Raw genomic sequence first — 12,097 nt, 5'->3', positions numbered from 1 at the left:
CATTATTTGTATTAACCATGCCTATCTTCGACTTGGTTGGTGATCCATCCTCAAGTCATCATTCTTTGACTTGTATTCACTGGCACTTTAAGCACAAGCAAAGTTTAGGGAATAACAGGTAGGGTATAGGCTTGGGGGCATAGCTGCAAGGAATCACGTTTCTTTGAGTTCGAACTTACGAAATGTTTCTTGAAGTAAGAAATGTTTCTAAGAGTAAAAAACAAGGGGGGGTTGGGAACCAGAAAACATGTCTTTTTTGACAATGACAATCTAGTATTAATTCTTGTCTTGTGAGTTGATTATTATATGACTTTAGTCTCATTTACGAGTTACTTATGATATATTATAATTCATTTTGGATTTTGACACTTTATCAGTTTGTTTTGGAATGAGAATCATGATGTTGCACCTTGACTCAGTCCATATTGTACATGGACTATTTACATGTTTATTTCAATTTTCTTTATGTGATAAGTATGAAACATAATGTTTCAGGTTTGAACCATAGTATAGCTTGACTAACTTTGACATAAGTCAATAATGGATCATAGATGTGTAATGTATTATTCTCAATTGACTCTCATGTATTATCACTCAAGCTCAAATTTCCTTTTTTGTTTAAGAGAGAGTTCCATAGAGGTTTAAAATCTCTTTCCTCGGTTAAAATGATAAAAAGTCCCTATATAAAAAATCCCATGTTTCTTATTTTACCCCCTCTTGAAAGAAATGTGGAAAACATGTTTTTGACATTTCATTTCTAAACGTTTTTGAAGTTTCTGGCTGCCATGCTTGGGGGCAAGGTTAGTTGAGGGGTTAGAATACGGCATAAGCGATGTGGGTAAGGTCTTTGTCTTTAGAAACATCTACTGATCTTTTCCTTGTGTCAGTACATATTTATTAGCTAGATCAGAGATATGATCAAGAATCTTAAGATATAGGTGATTGTATTTATCTCCATCACCATGTTGGAAGGACGTGAAGCTTGCTGGTCGTTGTTCTATCAAATAAGTGTCCTTAGAGAATATACTCGTATCTTTCTTCATCTCGATCTTTGTAGGATGAGATTGCAATTAGATCTCCTAGCATTAGAATCTCTACCTGATTGCAGTTTCAGAAATTGGTCCCCAATGAAAACTGTGATTTGTTTGTACACTAAGGGACAAAAATCCCAGTTTGACGAAGAGAAGTTACATGTGTGATTTGGAGTAGCTTAGGAAGTTTTCTGCCAAGAGATTGCTTTTCACCTTTTGCTGTTCTTTTTGGACTTTAGCGTGTCTGGCAATACCCCTCCCTTGACAGGTTTGATTGTAACATGCAATGGTGGTACTGAACTTCCAATTGTAAGGGGTGAAGTTAAACTAGGGTTTGCAGAGAAAATACTAATAGAGTATGAAGGCAGTTAATACAATGAAACTCGTAGAAGAAAAAAAAGGGAAAAAGAACTAGAACAAGTATCTGATGAATGAATGGATGCTAAATGATGGAATGATGAAAGCAAGAAATACTGATGCAGTGTGCTCAAGGAATGGAGACTGTTTCAAAAGAAAATGTGCCTCATGGGATTGGGGCTGAGGAAAAGTATTGGAGAGTCTCATCCTTTAGGAATGGATCCCAAGTGCAGAAAACCAATGATGTAGTGGGCTGAAGACAAAAGGGCGGCAAAATGGATGTTGAAATGTAGCAGTCTCGGGGCTGGGAGTGACAAAAGTACAGCAATGTATTGCCGGGCAACAGTTTCTGGTCCAGGGTGCAGCAGCTTGCAGGGAAAATGCTGCCACAAATGAGTGCTAAGAGTGCAGTTGACTGCACTAGGATGGGTGGAAGGTGATGGCAGAAATCTGATGAGCAAGACCTAGCCTAGAAGGGTAGAAGGGGAGAAGAAGGCAGGGTTGGCAGCTGCCACAGATGGCAAAAGAGGCTAGGCTACAAGATGCAGCTAATAGAGTGCCCTCCAAAGGTAGATATATCATATCACCACCAGAGGGCAGGTGGAATCACCAGCAGGAAGGGATGCAGTGGAGGATGGTGAGGGCAGGAGCTCCAAGGCAGGGTAATAGCTCCAGGAGATGGGGCAGCAACCTGCTTGATGATGGCAGCTGGTGGAGAGGAAGAATGACGATGATGAGGTTGATTAAAAACTGGCACTAAAAATGAGAATGAGGGATGAGGATGGATGCCCACATGTCCTTGTATACACAATTTTTGGGCATTTCTCTTATTGCTAGAAATAGAATGCATTTTTAATGGATAAGTCTTTTTGGGGCTGTTTTGGTGGGGTTAAATAAGCCTGAAATGTATGACAGTTTTGTATTAATTTAGGCCTTCAATTTCAGTTTCTCAATACACCTTTTAAGCTCCAGAAGGTTGCGAAGGAAAGAGATTAGAGTATAACTCCATTGGCATTTGCCCATGAGGTCCTACCTCAAAGAGACCAAGCTGTTGGACCAAGGGTGTCAGGATGGTTTCCCAGGGCCCTAACAGGATGATAGTGGTCATAGATTTTTTTGAGTAGCCCAGGTGGATGGTCTTATGTTCAAAGGCAATTAATTGGTAGTATGATTCCCCCACTAAAGAACAGTCACGTGGCAAGGGCATTGATGATGAGGTATGAAGAGGTAAAGGGGTAGATGAGGAAAACTGCCACATGGCATGTGTTATGTGCTCAAGCTCCTGAGTGAGCAAGGAGTGCTCAAGAATGGTTCACTGAATGAGGTAAAAGGGTATCATGATACAATGCATGGGTTTTTATTCGGAGGGATTCCTACAGGTGTAGCTCTTTATCCACACCAAATGCCCAACATATACACTCTATGCAAATGTAAGGGTAATGCAATGGGGCATGCTCATGCACCAAGGTGCCACTTGGGCAATGGCCTCAAAGGGACATTGGTCACTTGTCAAGCACCCTTTACAATGACAAATGATGTAGATACAATGAGGAGGGGATGCTAATATGAAGAGAGGTGTGAAGCTCGGCCTTGAGAGGGGAAGCCTCCATGTCAGTTGCAGAAGTAGGGTATGGATTCCATGTGTCCATTCATTCAGAGTTTTTGTGTTCCCCCTTTTATCAGTGTTTATGCTTTGTTCATTCCATGCTTTTGTTCATTTGCACATTCTCACACGGTAGATGGCTAGGATCTATGATTTTACTGCTTTTTACTGACTGCTACAGGTCTGCACTTCCTTCATTTTAGTGTTGCTGGAGATGTCCTACTCTGGGTTGTCACTCCCAGTCCTTAATCAAACACTAACTGGCATGTTAGTCTGCTGGTTTACCCCATTTTTGGGGTGGGTAACCTATTTGCCTGCTACAAAAAGTGGGTAATGTTGCATTTTTGACTGTTGCCTGGCCATTTTGGCTGCTGCAGCATTGCTACTATTGTGAGGGCTGGTAGTGCTGGCGCCTACTGATCATCATCCTCCTAGGCATTGCATTTTGGCTGGGCCTGCCCTTGACTGTTGTAAACTTGCATTTTTGCTGATCATACCATTTTCACACTTCCATGTTTTACTTTTTCAGCTTAAGAGAGGGTCTTATTTATGGGTGGTTGGGATATGTTATTATACTCACTTCAATGTTATGCCATTCTTTTGTTTTCCTGATTGCTCGTGTGATTGAACTATTGAACTCTTGATTCATTTGGCCATTTTAGATCTCTCTCTCGAACCCTTTCTCCTTTCTATCCATAGCAGCTATGAAACGTGTTTCTTTGAGTTTGAAACTTATGAAACGTTTCTTAAAGTACGAAACGTTTCTGAGAGTAAAAAACGTGGGTGTTTATATTTTTAAAATTTTTTTTTTTGGTGAGTTGGAACTCAAAACATGGTTTTTTTGACAAAAACTATTGGGCAATGTTAAACATGATAATGATAATGTGTAATGACTCATGAGGGTTCAAGATTTTGAATGAGAGATTGATTTTTTAATGATTTTGTTTACTTATTGGACTTTGTCAATCTAGTATCTGTTCTTGTCTTGAGATTTGAATATTATATGACTTTAGTCTTATTTATGAGTTATTTATGATATATTATGATTCATTCTCGATTTTGACTTTTTGTCAATTTGTTTTGAAATGAGAATCATGATGTTGTAACTTGACTCAGTCCATATTATAGATAGACTATTTACATATTAATTACAATTTTCTTTGTATGATATGTATGAATCGCAATGTTTGAGTTCTAAAGCATAGTATGGCTTGTCCAAAGACTAACTTTGACTTAAGTGACATCATGGATATGTAACGTATAATGTATTATTCTCAATTGACTCTATTATCACTCAAGCTTGATTAGCCATTCTTTGTTTTAGAGAGAGCTCCATAGAGGTTTAGAATCTCTTTTCCCAGTCAAAACTATTAAAAATCCGTATATAAAAAAACCTGCGTTTCTTATTTTACCCCCTCTTGAAAGAAACTTACAAAACATGTTTCTGACTTTTCGTTTCTAAACGATTCTAACGTTTCTAAATGCTATGTTTCTATCTTCATTTATTGCTTTGACACCTATGTGTAGTATGTATCTATATTGATGAAAAGCTCAAAGGGCATGACTACTTGGAGTGCTATTATGAAGCTGTGGCTTGTGGAGAAGTAATTGTTGCATATGATCTTGGGATCAGCTCCTGATTCTGAATGGGGTCAAGGAAGAATTCAAGAAGCAGCCTTGGATTGGGACTTTGATGATGCCACTACATAGAACTTGTCTCTAATGCATCTTGACGGGGGTCCTATCAGCAGCCACCGCTTGCAAGCCATCCTTGAGGTGTAGACGAAGCTCGTGAGATGTATGAGGCGCCATCATCCATGTAGGCTAATAGCTATCACTTCGAGTTAACATGCTTCATTCAGTTCTTTGTTTTGGTAATGAACATTCAAGACCAACTTTGCAACATGAAAGTTGCTCTTTCCAAGGCATGTTTGTTAGGGATTCTTTACAAGTTGCTTGTCAAGTTTGATGGTGTGGCTAATGCCTCAAGAGCTTAGAGTTCATTACATTCACTAAGCTTTTAGCATATGACATCTATGTTGTTGGAGCACGAGTTAGTTATATGAGAGATTGTTATCTCAAGCTAGCAGTTTGCATGCATGAGATTTTGTGGATTCATAGAGAGGTGAGAAGAAGAAGGGGGAATGTTACTTCTATGTCAAAAAGGGACATCTCTAGAGTATTGCAAGAAGCTAGTGGCTCTGTGGAAGGAGGAGGTGAAGAAGGCAAGGACAAATTTAACTCCATCATCATTCTTGGACCTTGAGTGCAATTGTTGTTGTGCGACTAAAGTTGCATTGACCCAAGAATTTGTCTTTTGGTTCTAGTGATACTGTCATTCATTGTTCTTAGGCTAGAGAGGGACTCTGAGAGGATAGTGGTAGTGGGGTTGGTGATCTCATCCATATCTAGGTGGGATGGACTTTGAGTGTGGTTTTCTATATGTATCAACGAAGCTGGTTTTTCAAAGCTTGAAGTTGGTTTGCCTTTAGGTTCATGATGGGATGGTTCGATAGTGAGTTGGTAATCTCTCCTAGTCAATCCTCACATGGGGGACCCCTTCGATGGGGTGACTGGAGTTGGGGAGTCCATGGTAACTATGTGCTTTCTGCGATGGGATGATTGGAGTCAGGTAATCTCTGCTAGTCAATCCTTACATGGGAGACCCCTTTGATGGGATGATTGGAGTTGGGGAGTCCATGGTTTGATAGCAAGTTGGTAATCCCTCCTAGTCAATCCTCACACGGGGGAGTCCTTCGATCTAATGAGTGGAGTGGGGGAATCCATTGTCACTATGTGTATTTCACAAAGCTGTTTGTGATAGGCAACAAGATTTAGCTATTTCAATTTTCTATGGTTAGTGATAGAATATTATGAAAGTTGGCATTGATGTCTTTCTTGTATTGATCAACATTGACCTTTGTGTGTTTTCGAGGCACCTTAGTAGTGGCTTGATCATGCATAACCTTCTATATCCATGGTCCTTTGTTCTCATCATTGCGGTATGTATTATGATGTTAGGGGTTTCTAGTAGACTTGCTATTGTATGGGACATGGTGGTGGTTGTTAGGAGCTTGTATCTATATAAGCATTGTATCTCTTATTATACTCTTAAGCCGTGTTTTAAGAAAGGATATAAGCATGTATATATCATGGGTTTTAGGCATAGTCACTAGTGATGGTCATTTTTGGACTTGAGGATTGTAGGTACGGTAGCTTTTTTTCGTCCCGACTCCCGCATCCCATTCCATGTCACTATATAGTCATGAGTAACAGCTATTGCTCCCCATCCCCAGTCCTCGGTCCCCCTCCTGTATTGCGCCACTTGTGCCTATGGTTTTAGACACTTTATTAGGCTATTATTCGGGTTCCTCTCTATGAGCAGTTAGCTGGCTCAACCTAATGTCTTGAGGTTGTCATGAGGTCTATAGATATATGCTTCTCTTGATTCTCAATTGTATCATTGCATCATCACATCCTTGGAGAGAGGGGAATAGGAGACATCGTTGGTCTTCATCTCATTGGTATCCTAGTGGTACTGTACTTTTCGTATCATGCTTCATCTTATGGATTCCCTTGGGCAATTTATTTATAGTTCTTGTGCCCGTTTGTTTGTCAGAGGAATCATAGAGGAGTGTAGTTGGGCCACTTTCTATGGAAGTGCTCTATAAATTGTGCATCTGTCATCCATTCTACATTTGGTAGACCTGAACAACAGGAAGATGAAGCACTGCCCTCCAAAGAATGCGAATCTGATGAATGAATGGATGCTAGATCAATGAATGATGAAAGGATGAAATACAAATGAAGGGTGTTCAAAGAGCGGAGGCTGTCCAAGAAGTGTGGTTGGTCGTCAAGTATAGTTGTCAGGTACGAAAGGTACGATACGGTACGGTACAATTAAATATGGTACTAAATGGTACCTTTAGATTTTATAAGGGACGGTACGATATTAGTATGAAAAAAAATACTTGATTATTTTGAACTAAAGATAATAGAATAGATATTTCAAGTCTAAATAGCAATGCTATAAGAGTATATAAGATGAGTACTTGAGGGTAACATGCCAAAACCTAATGTTGCATGCGCAACATGCGCTATTGCTACCTACAACTTATAACTACATAGATGGGAGTGGATACATCATACATGCATGATCATGCAAATAAGAGAAGTGTGGGCTTGAGAGAGAGAAGGTTTAAAGGAATTGTTTGAATCTCAAATAACCTAATCTCATCGGAGAATCATATTAATATAAGGAGAGTTTAGCTCATCCCAAAGTGCAGTTCGAATGGGAAAGATGTATCCATTAAGTTGGTACCTTATGGTACTAATACGTAAGGTACGGTACCTAAAGTATGGTATAATATCAAACCTTTCGTACGTGGTACTAGTGCAACTAGAGAGAGGAAGAGGCTGTAGAGAGAGAGAGAGAGAGAGAGAGAGAGAGAGAGAGAGAGAGAGAGAGAGAGAGGAAGAAGAAGAAGAAGAAGAAGAAGAAGAAGAAGAAAGAAAGAAAGTTATATTAATGTCTACAACAGGCCAAGTTGGCCTATGAGACCAAAATGTTGCATACAAAATGTCTCGGAGATTTCAAAAGTCCCAGTGAAGCTAACGTTTATGCTATGTTGAACTAAATTGAGTAGGTACAAAATGATATTTAGACTAGATACAATCTAGAGGTGCTCCCAGTGCGGTGTGGAACTGCTCCTGGAGTGTTCATCCTAGGATGTCCCGCATGGGTCGGTCTAACATGGAGAGACTAAAGCAGCGGGGCAAGGTCCTCCGATGGCGGCGTAGTATCCCTTGTATCTTCGACATGTGTCTTCTGTGGGGACGGGGGCCGGCGGGTCGTGGGCGCCGGGCTTTGCCTCTCGCTGTGGCTATTTCTAAGGTGGTCCCCCGGGGTCAGGAGGCCGGTTGGGCTGGTGGGGGCTCGGTGGTGGGGAGGGTAGCTGGTATTTGGTAGAGAGAGAGAGAGAGGCTTGAGAGAAAAAGAGGGTGTGAGAAGCTTGAGAGAGAGACAGAGAGAGAGACTTGGGGGAGAAATAAGAAAGAAAGGAGAAAGAAAAAAAGAAACTTGTAGACTTAAAGGAGAGTGGCTAGAAAGTGCCCTTTTTTGTACTAAATCGTACGGATATGTACTGCACTGCACCGCACCGTACTGCACTGTACCGTACTGTAAGGATCCTACCGTACGGATCAGTCCGTACTATGTACGGAGACAACCCTGTCGTCAAGGCAGGCTTAGGAGGAATGCCAGACTGTGTTGCCCTCCGAGAACAAATTGGAGTACAAAAATCCACCAATGTCAGAAATATGATGCAGAGGTCGATGAGAGTAGGGCAGCAGGCTGGATGTTAAAATACAGCAATTATGGTTCTGAGAGTGACAAAACACATTAATGGACTGCCTAGCGAGAGTCTTTTCTGAGGCTGGTAACCAAAATGCAGCCTCCAGGGAGGGCGTAGAGTGCAGAGCACCAGGGAGGGCTGGAAGGTAATGGGAGCAAGTCGTTGGACCCGACACAGGGTTCTGGAATGTTGGGTGGTAGCTTTCATGACGGCAGAAGGGGCTGGACTGCAAATCATGGCCAGGGGAGGTGCTCCAAGTGCAGGTGTCAGCACCAGAGTGCAGGCACAGCCACTAGGAGCAGGGGCAGCAGCAGAGGATGGTGAGTACGGAAGCAAGCTGCTTGATGAAGGGCAGCTGGTGGAGAGGGAGAATGATGATGATGAGGTTGATGGAAATCTGGCACTGAAAATGTGAATAAGGGATGAGATGGATGCCCACGTCATGCCCTTAAATAGTGTCTTTTTAATAGATAATTCTTTTTTGGGCTTTCTTGTAGAGTTGAAATAGGCTGATATGCATGATAAGTTATGCTAATTAAGTCCTTCCATTTTGGTTTGTCAACATAAGGTATCTCATAAGTCTAGAAGAATCCTCAACAGTCACAGCGGGATGTCATGTGACATGCCCCAAGATATCTGGACTCTACTGTCACTGACCAGTATCCGCATTTCATCTTGTCTAGTCTGTATATCCCACTTGTACAAAGCAGTGATGTGGAGTATAGTCCAACCGGTGCATCGACTGTATAAGAAGGCATATGGAATGTTTTCTAAAGCTCTCCTGAACTTCACAATATATCAGGTTATTTTGTGAATGCTGTGTGGCTCCTCAATAAGAGCGGTCTAGGTGAAGATGTGGTTGGGTGGCAAAAGCCGTGTGAGGCCATTGGAGGTGAGAGGAAAAGAGGGAGCTTCAACTTAGGCATGCAGCATGGCATTCAAATTTGACTTGTGGCAGGAGCTTGCTGTTCATTTGGATAATGCAACGAGACACTCTCCCCCACTGGATCTATATGCAGGCTTATCTTCAGCAAACAATGACCTGGCAACTGCAGCAGTTCCATTAAGAGCACGGGTGTATCTGAAGCTGGGGACATGGCATTGGTCGCTGAACTCGGTGTTGAATGAAGAGTCAATAAAAGGTTCTTTATTAATTTATCATTGTTATGACTTCCTTTTCCTTCTTAAGTTCAGGTTTCCTTTCAAGTATTGGTCTAAACACTATCAACAATTTCAGCTCTTTTATTCTGTAAAAGGGAGAGTTTTGCTCAAGCCTTCTGATTGCTTCAGGAATCCTTCCTGCACTACAAAAAGCTACAGAGTATGCCTCATTTTGGGCAAAAGCGTGGCATAAGTGGGCACTCTTCAATACTGCAATAGTGGCGCATTATGTCAAGAGAGGGTCTGTACCACTGGATAAATATGTGGAAGCTGCAGTTAAAGGTTATTTTCGCTCCATTGCTTATGCCTCTGCAACGAAGAGTGGTGATGATAGTCTGCAGGTTAGATTTGATAATTTAGTTACTTATAGTAATGATAGTGTTGAGAATCGATGATAGCCGTTCTTGAAGGAATAAAAGCTTCTAACTTTTTCTTGCTAGAAAACCTAATGCTGGGAGATTTCATTATGGTGTGTAGCTAACATATTTGAGATAAATGGATATTACAGGATATTCTGCGACTCCTAACTCTCTGGTTTAATTATGGAGCAAGCAATGAAGTCAATAAAGCTCTGCAAGAGGGGTTTAGCGGGGTTAATATAGACACCTGGCTTCTTGTACTACCTCAAATTATTGCTCGTATACATTCTAACATCCCTGCTGTGCGCGAACTCATTCAAACATTATTGGTGCAGATTGGAGAGCGTCACCCTCAGGTTGGTTTGATATGTTTCTAGTTGCTGCTGCCTGCAGATTTACCACTGTGCAAGAAATAACTGTATTTGGTTTCTCCTACACCTAAGGCTATGAAACACATGTACATATTGCATATGAAAGAAACTTTACTACAGGAAACAGAATCATTTTCGAACCACTTTTAGGTATAGACAAAACACATTTACATACATAGCATATTAGATCATTTAAGAAATTTCAGAGCAGCAGAGACGGTCATTGTGGAACTACTTTTAGGTGGTGGTAGCTCTGAGCCATTGGTAGACCTGAGCCTTCAAACCAACTCTATGCCTACTTAGTGACTATAGAGTAGATGGATGTTGGCAAAGTCTCACAGCCATTGTGAATTAAGCAGGTTGTCTCATTCTACCCTCTGGCTTTGAATCTTTTAATGATGGAAATGATATTCTGAGTAAATGTTTCAGCTTATACAGGTGGAGCAAGTAATGCTTAGTCCTGCATGCATTCTAAGTTATATCTCACCTTTGGGCAGGCACTCATGTATCCTCTGCTTGTGGCTTGTAAATCCATAAGCTCTTTGCGCCGAACTGCTGCAGAGCAAGTAGTTGAAAAGGTTCGCAAGCACAGTCCACATAGTGCTCTACTGGTTGAACAGGTATTGTGATGGTTTTTTCTTTCTAAAACATTATGTGGAGAGACGTTTATGTACACAGGAGGGAGGGAGGTAGTGAGTTAATTATTGAGTGCATGAATCAGTGTGTGCTAACCAATTAGTCAGTTAGGTGATGTTCAGTGGGCCTGGTAGGTAGGGATATCTGCTAGTTGGATTGGGATATTCAGAATCTTGTCCTTTGAAAAGTTGTAGAATGTTGATAACATATTTCCAAGACAAAGCAGAACATCCAATATCTAAATACTGGTCTTTCTCTATAGACAAATGTTCTAATCCACGATCCCAGTTGATATGAGGAGTTCCACTTCTCTAGGCAGAATGTTTTCATTGGGGGATCTCCCTCACCAGTCATGGTGATGCCCAATGTCGTTGGATCTCACAAGCCTTACTAAAGTGACAAGGTTAACTGTGTGTGGTATGCTATAATTGCAAGATGATGACCATTCTCTCTTTGTTGCATCGCGTCTTACGGCCAGGTTTGTTAATATATCTTTTATTTGGTGGGTTCAAACTCTTTATAAAAACTCATAGATACTTCTCATCAGTATAATGTTTCCTACACATCTTTTCTCTGCTGGCCTTTTTGGAGGAGGATGTGTATGAACACACAATCAGTTTGAAGCATACCATTTGAGCATCGTTTGAGGTGCTCAAAAGAATTATGATGAAAATTTATAGCATTCTCTTTGATCCCCTAGCCATCTTTCGAGTTATCTCAGCATTTTCCAACAATTTGAGCCATCGGCGAAAGAGATTTAAGTCAATCGTGTACACCCTAATTTACAATAAAAATTAGGGTTTTGATAGCTGCCTTCGGATGCGTGTTCAATATTTAAGGCCATAAACCACGTTTGGGGGAGATATTAATAATGCCAAATTATTTTGTGAAAATGCAATTGTTTAGTATCTCGTATAATCCTTCGGAGATTTGTAAGTAGGATCTTGATCATTTAAGTCTTATTTACCAACAATTGATCATTCTCAAAAGCTATTTGGATGATGATGATAAAAAGACTATACTTCTTAATAGCCTGATGAAACAAGCACAATTTCATGAAACTGTGACAGCTCTCAAGGTAGCTCAAGAGATGAAATATGAAGAAAGGGTCGCCATCCTTTTGGATGATGAAAGGTGTAATAAAGATTTTGACATAGCACTGATGCCCTTCTACACCAAGAAACAACAGCCAAAGTGTTAATACTACGAGCGTATTGGTCACACT

General features: G+C 40.8%; 1 protein-coding gene across 1 annotated transcript in view; it reads left to right on the top strand.

The window, feature by feature from the left end:
- Positions 1 to 12,097, top strand: part of TOR (target of rapamycin) — a 165,008-nt gene that overhangs the window by 119,342 nt on the left and 33,569 nt on the right. Inside the window, exons 40-43 of the mRNA XM_087690407.1 lie at positions 9,304 to 9,487; positions 9,636 to 9,847; positions 10,015 to 10,221; positions 10,734 to 10,856. Of these exons, the coding sequence (XP_087546533.1) occupies positions 9,304 to 9,487; positions 9,636 to 9,847; positions 10,015 to 10,221; positions 10,734 to 10,856 (726 nt within the window). The remainder of the gene's footprint in view (positions 1 to 9,303; positions 9,488 to 9,635; positions 9,848 to 10,014; positions 10,222 to 10,733; positions 10,857 to 12,097) is intronic.

Source organism: Lygodium microphyllum, chromosome 2, assembly GCF_053477565.2.
Source record: "Lygodium microphyllum isolate KBCC chromosome 2, Lygodium_microphyllum_v1.1.10, whole genome shotgun sequence".
In the NCBI taxonomy this organism is placed as follows: domain Eukaryota; kingdom Viridiplantae; phylum Streptophyta; class Polypodiopsida; order Schizaeales; family Lygodiaceae; genus Lygodium; species Lygodium microphyllum.
This window is presented reverse-complemented; position numbering and strand designations above follow the sequence as displayed.